At 34.6% G+C, this 21,538-nt stretch overlaps 3 protein-coding genes and 2 pseudogenes across 5 annotated transcripts; 2 read left to right on the top strand and 3 right to left on the bottom strand.

Annotated features, from left to right (window-relative positions):
- Positions 1–2,059: 2,059 nt before the first annotated feature.
- Positions 2,060–3,976, top strand: LOC111292274 (linamarin synthase 2-like). Its single transcript, XM_022884565.2, has 2 exons — positions 2,060–2,627; positions 2,752–3,976. The coding sequence occupies exons 1-2, from the start codon at positions 2,120–2,122 to the stop codon at positions 3,669–3,671; spliced, it is 1,428 nt and encodes a 475-aa protein (XP_022740300.1). The 5' UTR covers positions 2,060–2,119; the 3' UTR covers positions 3,672–3,976.
- A 1,455-nt stretch (positions 3,977–5,431) lies between these two features.
- Positions 5,432–6,570, bottom strand: LOC111291934 (linamarin synthase 1 pseudogene; annotated as a pseudogene).
- Positions 6,571–6,629: 59 nt separating this feature from the next.
- LOC149516347 (linamarin synthase 2 pseudogene) lies at positions 6,630–7,983 on the bottom strand (annotated as a pseudogene).
- An 805-nt stretch (positions 7,984–8,788) lies between these two features.
- LOC111291935 (chaperone protein dnaJ A6, chloroplastic-like) lies at positions 8,789–19,120 on the bottom strand. Of its 2 annotated transcripts, none has more exons than XM_022884068.2 (8): positions 18,870–19,120; positions 17,448–17,644; positions 16,921–17,062; positions 16,668–16,725; positions 15,792–15,834; positions 10,299–10,347; positions 10,110–10,190; positions 8,789–9,969 (listed from the first exon to the last, which is right to left on the bottom strand). In XM_022884068.2, exons 2-8 carry the CDS (start codon positions 17,552–17,554, stop codon positions 9,118–9,120), a joined length of 1,332 nt encoding a protein of 443 aa, XP_022739803.2. In that variant the 5' UTR covers positions 17,555–17,644; positions 18,870–19,120; the 3' UTR covers positions 8,789–9,117. The 2 variants fall into 2 exon arrangements, with proteins under 2 accessions (XP_022739803.2, XP_022739804.2); XM_022884069.2 differs by having other exon boundaries at positions 17,448–17,610; positions 18,870–19,031.
- LOC111292042 (uncharacterized) lies at positions 18,849–21,496 on the top strand. Of its 2 annotated transcripts, XM_089766418.1 has the most exons (3): positions 18,849–18,980; positions 19,564–20,815; positions 21,110–21,496. In XM_089766418.1, the coding sequence occupies exons 2-3, from the start codon at positions 19,843–19,845 to the stop codon at positions 21,160–21,162; spliced, it is 1,026 nt and encodes a 341-aa protein (XP_089622544.1). In that variant the 5' UTR covers positions 18,849–18,980; positions 19,564–19,842; the 3' UTR covers positions 21,163–21,496. The 2 variants fall into 2 exon arrangements, with proteins under 2 accessions (XP_089622544.1, XP_022739958.2); XM_022884223.2 differs by lacking the exon at positions 18,849–18,980 and having other exon boundaries at positions 19,302–20,815.
- The last annotated feature ends 42 nt before the right edge of the window (positions 21,497–21,538 follow it).

Below are 21,538 nucleotides of genomic sequence, written 5' to 3'. Positions count from 1 at the left end.
ATTTTATCATCCATACCTCAATTGATTTTTTTTTAAATTTTATCTAATAAAAAAATTAAAAATAAATTAAAAATTAAAAATAAATTTAATAAAAATAAAGTAAAAAACTAAAAAAAAAAGGTAAGTTTTTAGCGGAATGGAAGGGTACCACGTGGATACCTCTCTTTTCAAAATCTACAACTTTAAATATATAGATAATGTTTATAATTTTTTTTATGGCACTAAAATCAAAAGTGCACCATTTTACAATTTTATTTCATGCTTGTTAAGTAATATTCAGTTTTGTATTTGCATGTAAATTTTTAAATTTTAAGACAGATATTTAATTTAAATATAATGATTATAAATGAAAGATTCTTATTATAATTATGATATTTTGGGTATATAAATTTTAGAAAAATATATAAATTGATAACTTAAATAAATAAAATATATAATTTTTACCTTGAACTTTCAAATTATAAATCATATTAATCCAAATTTTAATCCTCTTAACGACATTAGCTTATATATGTAGCGTTTAATTAATATTATCAAATTATGTATTCACTAAATATACTATCAATAATTTTTTAATATAAATTAAAAAAAAAATTTGAACTGTAATTGTTGTTTAAGATAAATCAATTTTTTTTATCACATGACATCAATATAAAAGGTTTTACAAAATATTTAATATTTTTATTTAGCAAATAACATGTATATAATAAAATTATACTGGTTAAATATCGTAAAAATAAATTAAATTAACAGTATTAAAACTTAGATTAAAATAATATGTTATTTGAAAGTTTATGATGTGAATTGTACATATTATTTTTTTAAATATCAATTTATATATTTTTTAAAAATTCAAATATCAAAAATATAATTAATTTTATAATTATATGCTCAAAATGTTTTAAACTCGATTAATGCGGAATGTTTTTATTATATGCGTTAACATTATTTTCATACCTAGCAACACCTAATATGAACTTCAAGACAAAGATTGATGTGTCCATTTTGTTATCGTTAATACAACTTTTTTAGGGAGCTGATGATATTCGAGCGGCAGCCGATTGAAATGTTCCCACCATTTCTTGTAATTAACTAGGTTGTTTAAAGAATTTAATGAAATTTATACTGATTAATTCTATTAGAATAGATAGATAAGCATGTTAGTCCACAAGGATTTGCCAGGAAATCTCCTCGTACATCTTACCACATCTCTTAAAAGGATATCTACACGATGATTACAAGAAGGGTTGTCTTTTCTTTTCTTTTCTTTCCACAGCTTTTATCTCTTACATTTTTTGTTTTTTTCTTTACTTTTTTGTCTTCTTGGATTGTCGAGGAATAAGAGAAAACAAACAATAAAACATGTAAGGTAGGGATAATCTGAATCAACCATAAATCTTTATTCTATTTTAAAAAAATATTGTGAAACATTATAAAAAAATATGTTATATACACTCTTTAAAAATATCAAGACGATCATTATTTTTTTTTTAAAAAAAATTAATTACTTTTATTAATATTTAAAAGATATAAAAGGATGAGATAATCATGTGAAAATATATTACATAACTTAATATGTCATATTTGATATATAAAATTATAATATGATAGAATAACATAATATTATAAATTAAATTAAATTATTTTATTTTATTTTATTTTATATTTGATATATATAAAAATAATCATAAAATAATTTATTTATTTATTAAAATTATTTTTTAAAAATTTACATAATTTAAATTATTGATATAATTTTTAAATATATAAATTTAATCTAATGAATTATAAAAATACTTTCTAAGTAAAAAAAATAAATAATTTTATATCAAAAAAATATTAAACATCTTTTTAATATATATATTTTTAGATATAAATTAAATATAATATATAATAATTATTATTTTATTCTATCAATAATATTATATCCGACCATGAATTTATTACCCGGTATCAATCATTGAACTTTTGTCTGTTTCATTCAAGATATTTTCTTTTTTTTTAATCCTAGTACTTAGGACTAGTAGGTTGGCTGCCTATAAAGCTTCACAAAAGCTAGGAAAATCCATTTCCCCTTAGAGACCCTGATTATTTTCAAGTATCTCGTTGCTTTACTAAGATGGGTTCATTTCAAACCAGAAATCCCCATGCTGTATGCGTTCCATATCCATCACAAGGCCATGTTACCCCCATGATGCAGCTGGCTAAGCTCTTACACTCAAGGGGCTTCCACATAACCTTTGTTAACACTGAGTTCAACCATAGGCGCTTGATCAGATCCAAAGGGCCAGACTCTGTTAAAGGTCTGCCTGATTTCCGGTTCGAAACAATCCCGGATGGGCTGCCATACTCTGATCATGATGGAACACAGGATGTTCCAGCTCTATGTGATTCAACACGAAAGAATTGTTTGGCTCCATTTTTAGAGCTACTAGCCAAGTTAAATTCGTCACCCCAAGCGTTGCCTGTTACTTGCATAGTTTCGGATGGAGTTATGAGCTTTGCTATTAAGGCTGCTGAAATGCTAGGCATACCAGAAGTTCAATTTTGGACTGCCTCAGCTTGTAGCTTCATGGGATATTTGCAATTCAGCGAACTACTTAAAAGAGGCATTATTCCATTCAAAAGTAAGTTTTATTTTGACTTTGACTTTATAAGAAGTGATCTTCACCTGTGAAATTATGATCTGTATATAATTGCAGCTATGAAAATTGTCTATGGAACCTGAAATTTTGTTCTTGCTTGTATTAGACAAAAATTTTCTTACTGATGGCACTCTTGATACACCAATTGATTGGATCCCGGGAATGAGTAACCTTCGCCTCAGAGATATTCCAAGCTTTATCAGAGCCAACAATCCAGATGATATTATGTTTGATTTCATGGGATCAGAAGCCCACAATTGCCTAAAAGCTCCAGCAATCATCTTCAACACATTTAATGAGTTTGAACATGAAGTTTTAGAAGCAATCGCTGCCAAATTCCCTCGAATTTATATAACAGGGCCACTTCCCTTGCTTGCCAGGCACATACCTGACGGTCCATCCAAGTCAATAAATTCAAGCCTATGGAAAGAAGACACAAAATGTATTGAATGGCTTAACAAAAAGGAGCCCAATTCAGTTGTGTACGTGAATTATGGTAGCGTGACTGTCATGTCAGAGCAGCATCTGAAAGAATTTGCCTGGGGGCTTGCTAATTGTAAGCACCCATTTTTATGGATTGTTAGGCCAGATGTTGTGATGGGTGATTCCGCGGTTCTGCCTGAAGAGTATTTGGAGGAGATTAAGGATAGAGGATTGATAACAAGCTGGTGCTCCCAATACCAGGTTCTTTCACATCCTTCAGTTGGTGTTTTTCTAACACATTGTGGGTGGAATTCTACCCTGGAAGCCATATGTAGAGGTGTCCCTGTAATTTGTTGGCCATTTTTTGCTGATCAACAAACAAATTGTCATTATGCTTGCACCGCTTGGGGCATTGGAATGGAGGTTGATCCTGATGTGAAGCGAGAGAACATTGAGTTTCTAGTTAAGGAAATGCTGGAAGGGGATAAAGGAAAGAAAATGAAGGAGAAGGTTTTGGAATGGAAGAAGAAAGCGGAAGCAGTCACTGATGTCGGTGGATCATCTTACAATGATTTTGATAAATTTATCAAAGAAGCTCTCTAATTTCTATAATTATTGAACATTAAGGTCTGTTGAAGACCAAAGCCCAAGAGCAGACAACTACTTAAATAATCACTGGGGTACTTCGTTGCCTCTGCATTTCACTCTGTTCTCGACCCGTATTTCTTTCTACTTCTTGTATTAGCTTCAGCTGAAGGGATTTCTTTCTTTCTTCTTCTTGTATTAGCTTCAGCTGAAGGGATTTCTTTTAAGTTTTTAGTGGTGCATGTGTAATCAACATCGTCAAAGTGTATCTTTATATCAAGCAATATTCCAATCTAAATTCAATTCTGTTATGCCTAATCATATTAATGTTGTGAGTGTTTAATAAGCCTTTAAATTATCTTAATTTTTTTTAATTATCATTTTGGCCTCTGGCTAGTTTATGATTTATCTAAGATAAATTATGTATGTTGATAAAAAATATGACATGACAGTGTGATCTTAAAGTCTTAACGATCATGAAGTCAATAGTCAAACATCGTTATTCCTACTTATGACAAATAACATGAATTTTTTCTTTTTTAAGATTGATAAAATTGATTAATTAAAATAATTTGAAAGAAAAAAATTTTCACTCACATCAATTTCGTTACATAAAAAAAAAATCACATTATTATTAGAGGTGCACAAAAAAAAAAAAAATAGCAGTCCAATGGCTTTTAAAATAACGTGACATATGTGGCATCTTGTCATAGAAAAAAAATCTATGTTTGGACAAATCATAAAAGTTTATCTGGATACGACAAAAAAATTTTGAATTATTTAAAAAATTAAAAAAAAATACATAGATTCCATTTGATAGGTACTTTACTTTTCGTTTTTTACTTTATTTTTACTTTTATTTTTTCTTCCTTTCTACTTTTTTTTTAACAAAAAAAAATCATACCCTTGAGAATCTTAATGGATGAAAGTTATTCAACTATAATTGTAAATAATTGGAGGGTCATGAGTACAAACTTTTGCTTCCATGAACGATAATTGTGTCACCTCTTCTTCAAATGGGAAAAAATGGGGCAATTCAGTTGCTAGTCTCCAAATTAATTTTCGAGGATACTGATTCTTTCTTAAATATTCCTTACTGTTAAAATATGTAGATATTTAGGAATCCCAAGTAATTATAATCTGACTAGATATTCTTCACCTCAACCAAATTGATGATTTTCTTTCATCTACACATAACTATGATTCATTAATGGAAAATGAATCGACCATTCAAGGTGGATGAAGCCAGGGTTGAATTGTAGGATTCACAATTAAGCAAATATGCACACACCACGGCCACGGGCAACACCAAGAGTAGGCCAGCAGAATTTAATATTGGGTAGACAAATAAAGGAGACGTTAACATCAATAAATTGGAAGCCATCGACAAGAAGAGAATGACCAATAATTGATTTATGAATGACAAATCAGTTCACTACACGTGAACAAGCAGCTTTTATGTGGATCTGGTCTTTCTGCAAATAAAACAGGATAGTAAAACATAGTTCTGTCTTAAGTATCCGAATTTGCATGAGGAGATCATTCCTTCATTCATTCTGACCAGCTGACACAAGGGTTTATACTCTTCTTATGTTTTGTAATAATAACTGACCCTTTCATGTGGTTTAACTTTCTGTCAAATGCTTTGTTCTGACGTTTGCAGCAATTTAAATATGTTCAAAGAATGTGTAACTTTTTACTTAAGCAAACTGCCTAAATTTTTGGAAGATTAGGTGGGTGAATTTTGGACCCTTTGGTTTATCACTTGTATGCACATTTTGATTTCAATTAATGATCCAGAAGAATGATACAAAAACAATACAGCACTGAGGCATGCAGCAAATTTGACACACCCAAAGGCTTGGGATACAAGGACTTCTGAAATCCGAGCAAAAAACAAGAGTCAGGACTTGAGGTTCAGTTTATCCTAGGATGTCTTCGATGAATTTATTAAAATTATTGTAAGATGACCCTCCAATATTAATAGCCTCTTCTGCTTTCTTCTTCCATTCTAAAGCTTTGTTCCTCATTTTCTTGCCTTTGTCCCCTTCCATCATTTTCATCACAAGAGTTGTAACTTCATCACGCTTCACATCAGGGCTAATCTCAATACCGATTCCCCAGATAGTGCATAAATATAGACAATTTGTGGGTTGCTCATCGAAAAAAGGCCAACAGATCATAGGCTTTCCTCCACTGATACTTTCCACTGTAGAATTCCATCCACAATGTGTAAGAAAGGCACCTACTGACGGGTGAGAAAGTACCTGATCTTGCGGGCACCAATTCACTATCAACCCTCTGTCCTCAATCTCTTCATAGTACTCTTCGGGCAAGATACCACAATTCCCCATAACCACATCAGGCCTTACCACCCATAAAACTAGGTGTTTGCTATTTGCAAGCCCCCATGCAAACTCTTTGAAGTGTTGTTCTGACATCACAGTAATGCTGCCATAGCTTACAAACAAAACCGAGTTAGATTTTCTATTATCAAGCCATTTGAGACATTTGGAATCCTCCTTCCACAAGCTAGACCTGAGGGACTCAGCTTGGCTGAAAGGCGTATGCTTTTTTTCCAGCAAGGAAAGGGGTCCTATGGTATAAATGTTGGGGGACCTGGCAGCAATTGCCTCTAGTACTTCATGCTCTAGCTCATCAAATGTATTTAAAATGATTGCAGGAGATTTTAAGCAATTTTGTGCTTCTTCACTCATGAAATTTAACATTATGGCACTTGGATCGGTGGTTCTGATAAATGTTGGGAAATCCTTGAGCCTCATGTTGCTCATACCCGGAACTCCAGGGACTGGTGTATCCATTGTACCATCTTTGATGAAGTTTTCATCTGAAAACACATCAAAATATGAACATCTTTGTTACTAACCACGGTTTCCTGTTATATATAAGATTGATTTAAGTTAGTTGAAGAACGAAATCCTCGTACTTTCAAAGTATCAAACAACATTTTTGTTATTAACCAAGGCTTTCGGTTGAGTGATTCTTCTTTAGTAAGAAATATGTACCTTTAAATGGGACAATGCCTCCTCGCATGAGTTCAGTGAAATGTAAATATGCCATGAAACCACAAGCTGAGGTGGTCCAGAATTGAGCTTCAGGTATGCCCAGTTCCTTAGCTGCTTTGATGGTGAAGGTCATGGACCCATCTAAGATAATATAGCTAACTGGGGGGGGATTCTGCTGAAGAATTTAGCTTAGCTAGCAGCTCTCTAAATGGAACCAAGCAGTGTCTCTGAACTGAATCAGATAGGGCCCAAATGTCTTGGGTTGCATCCCGATCTGATGGCGGCAGCCCATCAGGTATGGTCTTAAACTGAAAATCAGGCAGAACCTTGACAAAGCCTGGTCCTTTGGACCTGACGAAGCGCCTATGGTTAAACTCAGTGTTAACAAAGGTGATGTAGAAGCCTGTGGAATGTAAAAGCCTGGCTAGCTGCATTAATGGGTTTACATGGCCTTGTGCTGGGTATGGGACAAAGACTGCATGAGGTTTGTTGAGCGAACCCATATTTAGAACCAGAATGAATTCCAGTTCCTAATTTATGTAGTATTTATAGAAGATGATGTTTTGATCCTAAATAGATGACTTGAACCATATATTTTTATCGGATTTTCATATTTTTAAATCAAGGAATCTGCATTAAGCCTGAATTTCTAAGCTTATGGGAAGTTGGCTCGGGTTTTTCCAGTACTTAAATATGAGCGCTGCGACTTCTAGCTTCCTGTTGTTGGACGCCTTGTACCATTAAGAAATTGCAAGAACTTGTTTGCCTTCAAACCCTTGTTTCCATTTAAAATTTCCGAACCACTATGGAATCCTGACCCTTGAACGCCGCCTGCTTCCAATTGAGCAGTTGAGATTGAATGCAGCAGCTACAAATGTAATAAAAGAAAGTTTGTTTTTTCCTCTCTAATTTCCTGCTTTCTTGCCATTCGAATGAGCGGGACAGTTCAAACAAGAATTTCATCCTCTAAATATCTTCTTATGTTCTAGTTTGAACGACATGGTAAACTAACAACTGTCGTGGAATATAGATTCAATCAGACAAAACAGAGTGAAATATCAGTTTACTATAAGACAACTGCACAGCAACAAACTCCAACCCTCGAAGCCAGCAAACCAGTCATAAACAAACAACAGACATCACCTAGCAAATGCTCCTGTCTTATCAGCAGTGTGTATAATGCTCTATCGAATATGCCATTGAAGCCTGTCTCTGTTGTTTGATTTCGTTAAAAGAGTTGTAGTTGTGCTTTGTAAAATCCGCCATTGGAAGTTGATGAATTAAACTAAATGCACCTTCCAACGTCTAAGAGAAGATATCAATCTCTACCTCTCTTACCATTTGATGGCCCCAAGAGACAAGAAAGCTGCTTCAGTCTTTCCAATTGTCTTTGTCAGTTCTTTCCTGGCCTAGAACTGGCATGCAACTTGCCTGAAAATAATTAAGTTCAGAATATTACAAAGCTGCTAAAATCCCAAAACTTTCATGTCAAATCCCAAGCCCTAAGGAGTATAAGAATGCTAAAATATCGTGATCAAATAGCAATATGATATTGAATGATCACATTCAAAGGGTGGAAAGTGAATTTAACAAAATGACGGTAAGAAAAAAGAACTCTAATACTAAATCATGAACATCAATCTGAAATCAACATGATATGGAACCTTAAAACCATGAAAATAGTATAAGAAAAGAAAATGAAATGTACTTCTTGTGTGCAAAGGAATTTAAAATATACTGTCGTAAGACTTTACACGAGGCAAACTAGCTATGTCCAGAAATGGAAAGGGAATATAAGAATTGTTCTGGAATACTAGCAGGCAATGCAATGCATTAATAGTATATGTTATTTAACATATTCATTGCGGACTGGTAATCTTTTGAATGTTATTCCTTTGCTCATGCATTTCACCATCCATTTCTGTCGAACAATTGATCAGAAAGTAGAGAACTATCAGTATACCCAAGGATGTCTTCGTGCATTCTTTTTAATGTAAAATTGAAATTTTGTAGGAAAAAGACATTATTACCTGATAATGAATGAGAGAACTTTTAGTATGCATTTGGATGCATTAGATTGGATGTTCATTCATCAAAAGTCAGACAAAATTGAAGGGCAACATTGTTCCCCAAATTTTAGTTAAATCTCAAAGAATAGCTAATAAAAGACTGCAGTCAAACATAAAACAAAATCAAAGAAGGGGTTATCTCTAATCTTCGTCTCCTGTTTCACCTCCATGTTTCCGTAAAGATTTCTTTATATGGAACAAACCTATCACAATATAAGACTACAAATTTCAGCCGCTTTCCCCTTTGGCAATTCAAGCATTTGAGAACTGAAAAATATTTTTTGCTAGTACTGAAGTTCTAACTTTGGAAGCTGCACACACCAGACAGTGAATACATTTTCCGGGGGAAATGAACATAATCGGTGTATACTATCTCCTACTGCTTGCTGTCTTGCCCTTGCTTAAGTCAGCAAGCTCCTCAATAAGCTTCCTCTCTTCACTGCTCAATCTTTTTGGAATTTCAACCTGCACGCGGACCAACTGATCACCCCTCATGTTGCTCTTATTTAGAACGGGGACACCTTTCTTTGCCATTACAAGGGTGGTGTTTGGCTGGGTCCCAGCTGGTATCTTCAAATCGACAATACCATCCACTGTCGGAACCTTGATTGTTGTTCCCAGTATAGCGTCTATATATGACACTTTGCAGGTATACAATATGTTGGTATCATCACGTTTTAGGACGGGATCTGGGATAACTTCAATACGAACAAAGAGATCACCAGGTGACCCACCTCTCCTTCCAGCATTGCCTTCGGACCGGACCCTTAAACGGCTACCAGAATCCACACCAGCTGGCACTTTCAAACTGATCCTCTTCGTTCTCCTTACCCGCCCATCACCAGAACACGTATTGCATGGGTTAGAGATTTCCCCTGTCCCACCACAAGAAGAGCATGTCATTACCTGCTGGAAGACACCCAATGGAGTCCTTGTAGATGAGACCACCTGGCCTTGCCCACCACATGTGGTGCATTTCGAGGGTGTTGTGCCAGGTTTTGCACCTGACCCATTACAAGTTCCACAGCTTTCTAGTCTTTTTATTTCAATCTCCTTCTCAACTCCAAAAACTGCTTCCTTAAAATTCAATACGAGATAGTGAATTTCATCCTCCCCATCAACTGCTCTATTCCTGGAACTTCGGCCACCCATGCCCATGCCACCCATACCACCCATGCCCTCAAACAGTGACTCAAACAGATCAAAAGGATTGCTAAAATCCTGACAAAATAAACAAGCCATCAATGATTGGCCAAAAAAAAAAAAAAAGCCCATAAATGACATAATGAGATGATGAGAAAACCCAAGGAATATAATTTTGCAATGAATGATCTTGTTCAGCATTAGTAGAATTAACTTACCCCCATTCCCATACCAGCACCTTTAAGTCCAGCCTCCCCATATTTGTCATATAGAGATCGTTTCTCATCATCTGACAAGACCTAAGCAATATATTATGCCTCAAAGATCAGATATCATATGACCATAGGGACTGATGCATTTCAGTCGAATAAATGAAACCAAATGTAAACACAACATAGAACTCTTACCTCATATGCATTGCTAATTTCCTTGAACTTCTGCTCTGCCCCCGGATCTCTGCAGAATAACGTATAATGATAAGAAATACAATAAATGAAGGAAAAAAAAGCACTACTATTCAAACTTATCGGGATTAAAGAAGATGTGGGAAAACATTTATTTTCAGCTGGTTGTAATCTTATAATCTGTATATTTATATTTGTATCTTTAGAATTAAGTATTTATATCCGTAAAATTAAAAACAAAAAATTATGATAGACAATCCCTCAATTATAGGATTAGTTTTTTTTGGGAGATTTAGTTTCCTAGTTTAACACCTAGTTAGTTGTATATAAACCTAAGGTTCTTGTATAATTCTTAATGACTAGTTTTTTAATATACATTCAGTTTTTCTCTTAGTTTTCTATACAGTTTTATTTCTTAATTTTTTCACATGATATCAGAGCTTTAGGATCTTCTTGGGATGCAAAATTTTCAACCTTCATTGCCGACTTCTATTTTAGACCTTCATTGTCGAACCCTTTCAAAGAAAGATATCACTACCACCCAATTTGAAGAAGTGTCAACTGAAAAAATCACCAAAGGACTACAGATGTCTCGAAAACAATGAGAGTTAGACAGGGAAGAGATTGAAAAGCTGAGAAACTTATTGAAAATCCTTGAAAAGCCTACTCTGGTATATTCCTTGGGTAAGATCTCTAGTTCAGGTAAAGCTTCTGGTTATTATGGATTAAATGTCTCGGTTAACCCTATTACGAGTTCTTGAGTCATTGACTCAGGACCCACAGACCATATGACACATTCCTCACAAAAATTTAATACGTATACCCTGTGTCCTAGTAATAAGAAAATTGTTGTTGTAGATGGTTCACTTACTACAGTGGCAAGATTAGGAGATGTTCAAGTTAATCCCTCGTTTGTTCTAAAAAATGTTCTTCATGTTCCTGGATTGTCTATTAATCTGATATCTATACAAAAACTTACCAGAGATATGAATTGCAAAGTGACTTTTTGTCCCTCTTATTGTGAATTTCAGGACCAGAGTTCGGGGAAGAGAATTGGATTTGTTAAGGAGAAGGATGTACTATACTATCTTGAGACATCAAATAACACAAGTAATATCAATAATAGTTTACCTTTGTCATTTCTTTCTGAAAAATCTTCCAATAAAGATAAAATCCGGTTTTATCATTTTTGTCTTGGACATCCTTCTTTTGGAACTTTGATAAACATGTTTTCTTCTTTGTTCAAAGGATTAAATGTCGAAGATTTTCATTGTGATGTTTGCAAACTTGCAAAGCATAAACATGTGTCTTTTCCAATTAGTAACAAAAGAAGTTCTACTCCTTTTTACTTGATTCATAGTGACAATTGGGGTCCCTTTACAATTCCTAATATTTTTGGTGCAAGATGATTTGTTTCATTCATAGATGATTGTACCAGGGTCTCTTGAATTTTTTTATTTAAATCCAAATTAGATGTGAATAGTATGTTTTTAAGCTTCCAAAACATGATCCAAAATCAATTTGGAGTGAGAATCAAGATATTTAGGTCTGATAATGCAAGAGACTATTTTAACCAAAGTCTATCCACCTATTTCCAAAAAGAAGAGATTATTCATGAGTCATCTTGTGTTAATACTCCACAGCAGAATGGAATGGCAGAGAGGAAAAACAGCCATTTACTAGCCACAACCCGAACCTTTCTTTTTCAAGCAAATGTACCTAAATCTTACAAGGGGAAAGCTGTTCTCACTGCCACACACATTATAAATAAGTTACCTTCAAGGGTTTTGGGATTTAAAACTCCTATGGAACTACTCTCACAATTTTATCCCAACCTTAATACCAAAAACAATCTCAAACCTAAGATATTAGGTTGTACATCATTTGTTCATGTACACAGTCATAACAAGGGAAAGTTGGATCCAAGAGCTATTAAGTGTATTTTTGTGGGGTATTCCTCAACTAAAAAAGGATATAAGTGCTATCATCCTCTTATCAAAAAATTGTATATGTCTGCAGATCTCACTTTTGAAGAAAGTAAACCATTTTTTACTCAACCTTATCTTCAGGGAGAGACTTCATTCATGGAAGATAAGGATAAAGACTTCATTTTGCTTGTTTGTCCCCTTCTTCAACATTTTCACCCATTAATTCTTCTGAGTCGAAATCTGTTTTTGCTGAGCCCCAGTCAAACACTAAATTTGAGTCTGAACCCATTCCAAATACGGAAGATGTGACAAAGGATAATATTATTCTTGATTCTATGAAGGAATTACAGGTGTACTTAAGAAGGAAAGCTCCAGATCTTGAATCAGTGCCAGTCCAAAAACCTGATCCTAACTCTGGAAATGAGGTAACTACAATTTTTGACTCTATTTCTCAAAATGAGCATGAATCTCCTAAAACTATAAGTAGTATTATGATCTGCCTATTGCCATTAGGAAATGAACCAGAGAATGTACTATGCATCCACTATACCCAATCTCTAATTTTGTGTCATTTGAAAAATTCTCACCATCCTACAAAAATTTTCTTATGAGCCTAAACACTATTTCTGTTTCAACTACATTATCCGAGGCATTATCCAATGAGAAATGGAGGCAAGCCATGAAAATAGAAATGGAGTCCTTAGAGAAAAATCAAACATGGGAACTAATAAAGTTGCCTAAAGGAAAAAAATCCAGTGGAGTGTAAATAGGTTTTCACTATAAAATACAAGGCGGATGATACTATTGAAAGGTATAAAGCCATGTTAGTGGCTAAGGGCTACACTTAAACCTATGGGGTGGATTATCAGGAAACCTTTGCTCTAGTTGCCAAGATGAATACAGTTAGGATTTTATTATCATTGACTGCAAATTACAATTGGCAGCTTCAACAATTTGATGTAAAGAATGCTTTTCTACATGGTGATTTGGAAGAAGAAATAAATATGAAGGTTCCACTAGGATTTGGAGCTCAGCTAGAAGCAAACAAAGTATGCAGGCTGAAAAAGGCTTTATATGGCCTTAAACAGTCTCCTAGGGCTTGGTTCGGGAGATTTGCCAAAGTGATGCTAGCATGGGATATAAACAGAGTCAAGGAGATTACACATTGTTTATTAAGCACTCTGATTCAGGGAGAATCACAGTTCTATTAATGTATGTTGATGATATAATTGTAACTAGAGATGATGAAAAAGAGAGAGAATCTTTAAAACAGTGTTTGGCTAAAGAATTTGAGATAAAAGAGCTAGGGAGATTGAAGTACTTCCTAGGACTTGAAGTAGCTCACTCACGGCATGGTATCTTCATCTCACAACAAAAATATGTGATGGATCTTTTGAAGAAAACCGGAAAGCATGCATGTAAACCTGCAAATACCCCTATAGATCCTAATCATAAAATTGGAGAAGCTAATAAAGATGCTGCTGTAGATACAGAGATGTACCAAAGATTAGTTAGAAGACTCATTTATCTCTCACATACTAGACCTGATATAGCATATGCTATGAGTGTTATGCATAGTCCTAAAGAAGTGCACCTATAGGCTATCTACCGTATATTGCATTATTTGAAGGCCAATCCTAGGAGAGGTATCTTATTTAAAAGAAATTCGGAGCTAGTTCTAAAAGCATATACAGATGCTGATTATGTCGGTTCAGTAACTGATAGAAGATCCACCTCAGGCTACTATACTTTCTTATGTGATAATCTTGTGACTTGGAGAAATAAAAAACAAAATGTGGTGGCAAGATCAAGTGCTGAAGCAGAGTTCAGAGCAATGGCTCAAGGAATTTGTGAACTACTATGGTTAAAAATTATCTTAGAAGACTTGAAGATTAAGTGGGATGAACCAATGAGACTACTGTGATAACAACTCTGCAACAAGCATTGCACACAATCCTGCGCAACATGACAGAACAAAACACATTGAAGTAGACCAGCATTTCATAAAGGAGAAACTAGACAGTGGGTTGATTTGTACACCTTATGTATCAACCAAGGGTCAATTTGCAAATGTGTTGACTAAAAGTCTCAGCAGTGCAACATTTCAAGAAATTATTTTCAAGCTGGGAATGAAAAACACCTATTCACCAGCTTGAGGGGGAAAGTGTGGGAAAACACTTATTTGCAGCTGGTTGTAATCTTGTAATCTGTATATTTATATTTGTATCGCTAGAATTAAGTATTTGTATCTCTAGAATTAAGAACAAAAAATTAAGATAGACAATCACTCAATTATAGGATTAATTTTTTTGGGAGATTTAGTTTCCTAGTTTAACCTCTAGTTAGTTGTATATAAACCTAAGGTTCTTGTATAATTCTTAATGAGCAATTTTTCAATATACATTCAGTTTTTCTCTTAGTTTTCTACACAGATTTATTTCTTAGTTTTTCCATAGAAGATATTTTAACTAGCAACAACAAACTATTTTCGAAGACTTCAAAAGACAATATATCTGACTAAGAGTCAGAAATCTACACATAGCGTTCTCTCCCTTTCAGCAATTACATTTAGAAATATATGAAATATACGAACACAAATTCAACAAATATCTAACTCAGGAAACCTATGACTGCTATTCTATTTTCTCTTTCTTTCAACAACCACATTTACCTTCTAACCACTATTTAAGATCTCAATTTGGATAAGGTACCATCAATTTTTATTTTAAACCCCAGCTTAGGACATAAAGTAGATAGACATCCCTTATTGACAAAATAATTAGGCAACTTAATATACATAAGAGAAGGTGACAGTGTGCTACATCTACAGAAATCTTCAAGCTGATTATCCATCCTGAGATGAGGATATTAAAACGAAAAATAAGTGGACGTCAATCCATATCATGAATATGTTCTCTTGGGGAATTAGAACCTGACTTATTACAGAATTTCCCTAGTAACAATGTCATGCTAGGACTAATGAAACCTATAATTGACAACATCACAAGAAAGCTAAATGCTATGATTCAACCAGAATGAGGGAAGCCTCTGTTCTGAACATCATTGTGTTCACTTCTATGATAAACAACTTGTACCATCTCTGGATCCAAAAATGGAAAAGAAGAAAATAAGGAGAATAAATTAGAGAAAGAAACATTGATGATTCTCACAGACTAACCACAACACCATGGCCCAAATATTCACACAGTTTTTTCCTAATGAATTGTATGGGTCAATAATGTGCCATTTTGAGATGTCATTATTTCTTTCTTTCTTCTGAGCTTAACTTCCAGTGAGCAGACTCTTGCAATCCTAATCCAGTTCTCGGATTGCATCACACCAAATCCCACAAAAATCCAGAAAATTACAACTTCCTGATGTAATCATCTCATGTCTTTTATCTGAACCATATGCAACTAAAGCTCAAGTGTCCTACGACTACATATGCACATTACATATACGTTTACCACCTGATGTACAAATCACGTAAGTCATAAATGTGAGATATACACGTATAAGAGACACACAACCATAAATAAAGGCAAGAGGTACAAGGTTATCAACTGACTTGTTCACATCTGGATGATGACTCCGAGCAAGCTTCCGATAAGCTGAAAAATAAAAGATTTAACAACAGTAAGATAAACGCACAAAGTAGCAACCGAAACAACTAAGTTTACTCTTGGAGTACATACGACAAAAACGAGAATATAGTTTACATATGATCAATCACTTGTACATACATGTAAGTTTGCAGTTCAGCCATTTTAAAGCTCCAATCAAGCAAGACAATCATAAATTTTCCTTCAAATAGTTGAGACACCTAAAAGAGACTTCCTTTTGTTCAGAAGGAACCTTAATCCTGTACCACCACATGTCAACTCACCCTATTTGACCCATTGGCATACATTTCCTTCAAATAGTTGAGACACCTAAAAGAGACTTCCTTTTGTTCAGAAGGAACCTTAATCGTGTACCACCACATGTCAACTCACCCTATTTGACCCATTGGCATACATTTCTCTCTAAGACTTGCAAGCATTCATTTTGTTTTTCCCCTTGAATCAGTAAGCACATGCCTTACTGTTATCCAAAAAAAATGGAGTGATTTTTTCAACTTCTATACATGCTTGCCATGTGTAGTGTACCTAGTTATATCCTCGAATGTGTCTTAATCTCTCTTCACATTCATCCATCCTCTCTAAATTCTCTTTGATTTATGTTATTAACACCTACTGTCCGTGAAAATTGAAGCTTCTGCAACAGTGTTTTAAAACTTTCAATGCAGAAACCCTTAAAGCTGGGTAAAGTTAACTTCAATAAGTTGCAAAACCATAAATAAGAAATAGATTAGCAAACAAAAATAAGCACAAGAATACCATAAACAATGATATAAGGAATAAAATAGAACAGTAACCGAACAAGGTACGGTAAGTCAGCATACCACTTTTAATTTCAGATTTACTTGCGTTTCTTGACACCCCAAGGACAGAATAATAATCCTGCTCAGTATAATATGTTATCATGTTAAATTGAGAATCGAACAGTGAGCAAGCTGTAAACTACAGCAAAAAAAAAAAATGAAATACATCCTGAAATTTTCAAAAATATATAATTAAATTATGGAAAACCCATTACAACATCTATTTTCAACCAAAAAAAAAAAAAAGCAAAAGAAACTGGAGGTTTATACTCACAGTTTCAGCTCTAACAATGAACCGTGCCCCCCTATGACGATGTGATGCTCGAGACGACCCCACAAAGGATAAAAATGGTAAGGAATCACGTGAAAATAAACTTGAACTTGGTGCTCCCAAATAACTCGTTGTACTTGTTACCCTGCAAAGGGTAATAAACACCTAAATTATTCTTCCATAAATACCAAAAAATAGACTATTATGGAGGTAATACACCCCCACTTTTTTCTTTGTCACCCCCCCTCTTTAATCAACACAACAATTAGAAACAAGCAAAACAGGGATTAAAAAGTGGGTAAATCTGCCCATCTAATCCTTAAGTTCACCAAAATGCTATGCATGAAAAATTCACAAACGCAATGCAAGCTGATGAAAAAACCATAAAAATAAAAACCACAACCAGCAATGACATTGCAAATTCAGCAATTCCGTATCTATATAAAGCTCTAGAAGAACATAATTGTAGTCGGACAGTCAAATTCAGTAATTCCCCTTCCATACATAAAAGAGCTAAGCAGAAAACTTACCTGGATTGCACTGTCATTATTCGGTTTGGAACATAAGACTGTATGGTAAACTGAGGACGAATACCCCACTGGGCAACACATGTAATTCCACAAGGTATAATAGCCATCCAATATGAGGATAGAGGACCTGGTTTTAAGTTTATGCTGAAGGGCCTTTGGCAGGCTGAAATAGATAAAAACTTAAAATTTAATGTACCCTGGAATGAAAAACAAGAAGTTCAGAATTGATTGACAGCACCATGAAATGAACAAAGCTCAATACAATGCATCCTTAGAAAATAAAATAAAATAAAAAATAAATTAACAAGACTTTCGTTTCATCCATCAATAATGTAATACCAAAAGAGTTTCAATCAAAATAATGCCAAGGATACAGGGGTTATTCTCATGGTCACTGTTCACATCAACTCAAACAATTATCATATATGTGACAAGAATAAATAAAATAAATAAAATAAACTGGTAGACTCCTAGTATTGAAGTGCACACTTCACTGCTCACTATAACAAATCTAAAATCGTAATTAGAAGTCGCTCTATGGAAAATACGGGCAACTATTGGAAAGGCCATGTATTTCATTACTTGTTATGATAAGCAAAGCATTTTAACACTATAATAAAACCACTTTTTTGGTATTTGAGGCTACCAAGGACTGAACCTGGTCACTAGAACTAAGAGCCCAGTATTCTACTAACAAACTAGACAGCTAGTGGCAAAATTATAATAAAGCTACAATTACCCTTAACAGTGCAAAAGCCTAAACGACCAAAAAAAATCAGCGGCTAGATTTCCAAGTTTTGAATGCCTTGCTTTGTTCAGACAAGCAAACTAGTCCCAAAGATTGCAACATTAGGCAAAACTTCACTAACCATTTTCTGACCCTAGAAACAAAGGTTCTATTCAAATAGCATTAAACAAGTATGATTATTCACTGTTTCAAGGCCAACTTACATTCTTTTTCGAATTCATGCCTTCAAAAGTTAGTTTTAATTTAGATATACATCTCTATTTCCTTAAAGATTTTAACTACGGAAGCTTGTTGAAACACATTTTTTCCCAAGTTATTCCTACTAACTAACCATTCTATCCAAACAAAAACCGTTCTTTCTTCCATTAGAAGCGAAAAGAAACGTCTTTTTTAAACGTTTCAAAAAAAAAAAAAAAAAACTACCCAAATGCTAAGCAAAGTACCCCAAATTCTCTATCAATTAGGGTTAACTATCCACCACCCAAAAACCAAACTGTCAAACAAAAATGCATAAATAACAAAATTTTTATATAATAAAATTGATATAAAACTAAAGTTTTCAGTATTTCAAGAGCTAAAACAAACCGGTATGACGAATTTATAGCAAAAAGAGAAATAAAAATAGAGAAATTAAATTCCAAATTAGGGCAAAAATAAGGAACGAAAAAGCGAACCTTGTTTGGCTACAAAGTGGCTTGCTCTCTCTCTGAGTAGGAAGAGACAGAGGATTTGGTGAAGTGGTGCGCAGAAGAAAAAACAGGAACACAACGCAGGTGAAGGATGAGGTTAGGGCCTCCACATATAGAGCTTTTATTCTCTGGTTTTCTTGTAGGTTTGCGTCATTTTGCAACCTAGATTTCCACCGTTCGATTGATATGAAGAATTTTGACGTGATTTACCATTGGTGTTGCATCCTATGTCCATCAAATTGTCAATAATTCTGTGGTTTATTATTGGTAAAGTGATTAATTTTTAATCACAGTAACTAAATTTTAATTTTTGATAATTTCAAATAAAAAAATAAATTTGAGTATATAATTTTTTGTAATTATACTCAAATTTTATTTACTAAAATATAAATTTTCATGTTTTGAATCAGGTAATGAATTTAACTAAAATATGATGAATAAATTGATAATTGAATTTAATATCTTAACACTTACAATTATTTACATAAATAAATAATTTTTTGTATAGATCCCCGATAGAAACAATATTTCTTTATTAATACGATTCTGATCCGTCGAAGTGGACATGGTTGATGGCATATTGGCATATGGTGAATTTATAAACTTTGTGTATAAATTGTATGTCCTGTTTAAGCCATCCATGCTCATCACATATTAATGCTCCTCCATTTTTTATCAGCTTGAGTTTCAATTCAACCTGGAAGGCTTAAAGCCAATGGCTGCTACATGTTAGTGATGTAACAGGCTTTTGTTTGCCAAGAAAAAAGTTACCTGCTCCACCCCTTTATCCTGAAAGAATCTCAGCTCAATTGAATCCACAAACCTCTGCTTTCAGAATGCTTTGGTCGCCTACAAAGGTTCTGGTTGGCTTTTCAACTAAGCAAACTTGTAAGAAAGATTCTTGTCGGATAATGATTCGATTAAACAGAGATATAGTTTATGTTTATCAGATGCTCAAATGAAAAGATTCAGTTTCTTATTATCCCTTTTGGCGTACTTGCTTTATGGTGAAAAGCTCTCAGGAATTTCCCTTTCGTCTGAGGGAGTTGTATACCAAAAACTTAAGCCAATGGATGGTCATCCTCTTCCCATCATCATCCTCTTGATCACTCTCTTCATCACTCCCTTGCACAATTCAGCCCCAGACACAGCATGCCGGTCCACATGTGGCTCTATTCAGGTCAAGTACCCTTTTGGCACCGGCTACGGCTGCGGCTCGCCCCGATTTCAACCCTATGTAACCTGCAATTCCGATCAGCTCATGCTAACAACCCACACAGGCTCTTATCTCATCACCTCTGTGTCTTACAAAGATTCAACAGTTACCACCACCCCACCCTACATGTCAACGTGCAACTCCATGCAACCATCACCCAACTTGGGCCTTGACTGGACTAGCCCTTTCCAGCTAGGTCCATCAATTTTCCTCCTCCTTTCATGCACTCCCCCTACGTCCTCCCTCACCATCAAGGGCTCTCCTGTTTGTGATCCTTCCTCCTCCTACCTCTGCGCCTCTATCTACACTTGTCCCTCCGTCGTCAGCCTCGGCCTCCCACTCTTCCCGCCTACCAACACCTGCTGCGTGTACTCGCCGGCGAATTTTAACAGCAAAGGTGAGTTGGACTTACGTGCAATGAAATGCATAGGGTATGCATCGATTGCCTCCTTTCAGGATTCTCCAACGGACCCTAGTAAATGGCAGTATGGGGTGAAATTGAAGTACACAAATGGAGCGTTTGATGATTATGACATGAACAACAAATGCAATACTTGTGAGGATAGTGGTGGTGTTTGTGGATATTCTCCTCCTAGTAATTCATTTGTATGTACATGTAACAATGGTTTCAATACAAGTACAGATTGCCACAATAACTACAATCCTATTCAGGATTATGAGGATCTTATTGGGAGTTCCACATCATTAACAACCTGTAAGTTTTTCTTTCTCTTTTTTTTTTTTCCTTTTTTGTTGATTAATGTAGAAATGGTGGGTAGTGGGCAGATGGCGTACCAGATGCTTACGCTTTTGCAAGAAAGTGAAATTCAGTTTTGCTAAACCACGTATGATTTCGTTAATTTTGGGGTGGAATATGCCAATGGAATTTGTCTTGGGCTGTAAAGTTATAGCTTCTTTTAGGTAGAAGATAAAACAAAACTAAAAGGTGAAGCGTTATAAAGTGTAAAATGAATTTTTGATATGAAATTGATATTCACTGGTTTTGCAGGGAAGATTTGGCTGGGACTCTTGGCTGATCTGATTTTCTGTATTGCTGCTTGAAAGAGAGGAAGAAGGGCCATGGCCCATGGGGAGAGGTTCTCCCTTTTGTCTTTCTGAAGCTTGCTTTTCCATTTGATTTTCCAACTTTTTTTTTCTTTTCTTCTGCATGCCCTCTTCATTTGAATGTTCTAAGGTTTAGGATAGACTCTAGGAACTTTACTCCGACGTGGAAATGCTGTAAAGTAGACAAGTGGTAGATGATGTTTATCAGATAAGGAAGCATGGATGATTAGAATATTGCTGCACCATTGCAACCAGGTATCCTCTTCAGAATACTCTATAATTCAAGCGAACTTAATTGCAACGTTCCGGTTATGATTGGTACATTGATATTTGGTAAATGATCATATGTAAACAAAATTTGATCCAATGTCAA

This window comes from Durio zibethinus, chromosome 10 (genome assembly GCF_047325235.1).
Source record: "Durio zibethinus cultivar Kanyao isolate XHJ-2024 chromosome 10, ASM4732523v1, whole genome shotgun sequence".
In the NCBI taxonomy this organism is placed as follows: domain Eukaryota; kingdom Viridiplantae; phylum Streptophyta; class Magnoliopsida; order Malvales; family Malvaceae; genus Durio; species Durio zibethinus.
The sequence above is the reverse complement of the archived record's forward strand: the minus strand, read 5'-3'. Positions and strand labels throughout refer to the sequence as shown.

Coding starts and splice junctions, on each gene's coding strand:
- LOC111292274 (XM_022884565.2), top strand. CDS start 2,120: ATGGGTTCATTTCAAACCAGAAATCCCCATGCTGTATGCGTTCCATAT. Junction 2,628..2,751: donor AGGCATTATTCCATTCAAAA/GTAAGTTTTATT, acceptor TGCTTGTATTAG/ACAAAAATTTTCTTACTGAT.
- LOC111291935 (XM_022884068.2), bottom strand. CDS start 17,554: ATGGCTATTATACCTTGTGGAATTACATGTGTTGCCCAGTGGGGTATT. Junction 10,348..15,791: donor CATCATCCAGATGTGAACAA/GTCAGTTGATAA, acceptor GTTATTCTGCAG/AGATCCGGGGGCAGAGCAGA. Junction 10,191..10,298: donor AAATTAGCAATGCATATGAG/GTAAGAGTTCTA, acceptor TATATTGCTTAG/GTCTTGTCAGATGATGAGAA.
- LOC111292042 (XM_089766418.1), top strand. CDS start 19,843: ATGAAAAGATTCAGTTTCTTATTATCCCTTTTGGCGTACTTGCTTTAT. Junction 20,816..21,109: donor TTCCACATCATTAACAACCT/GTAAGTTTTTCT, acceptor CTGGTTTTGCAG/GGAAGATTTGGCTGGGACTC.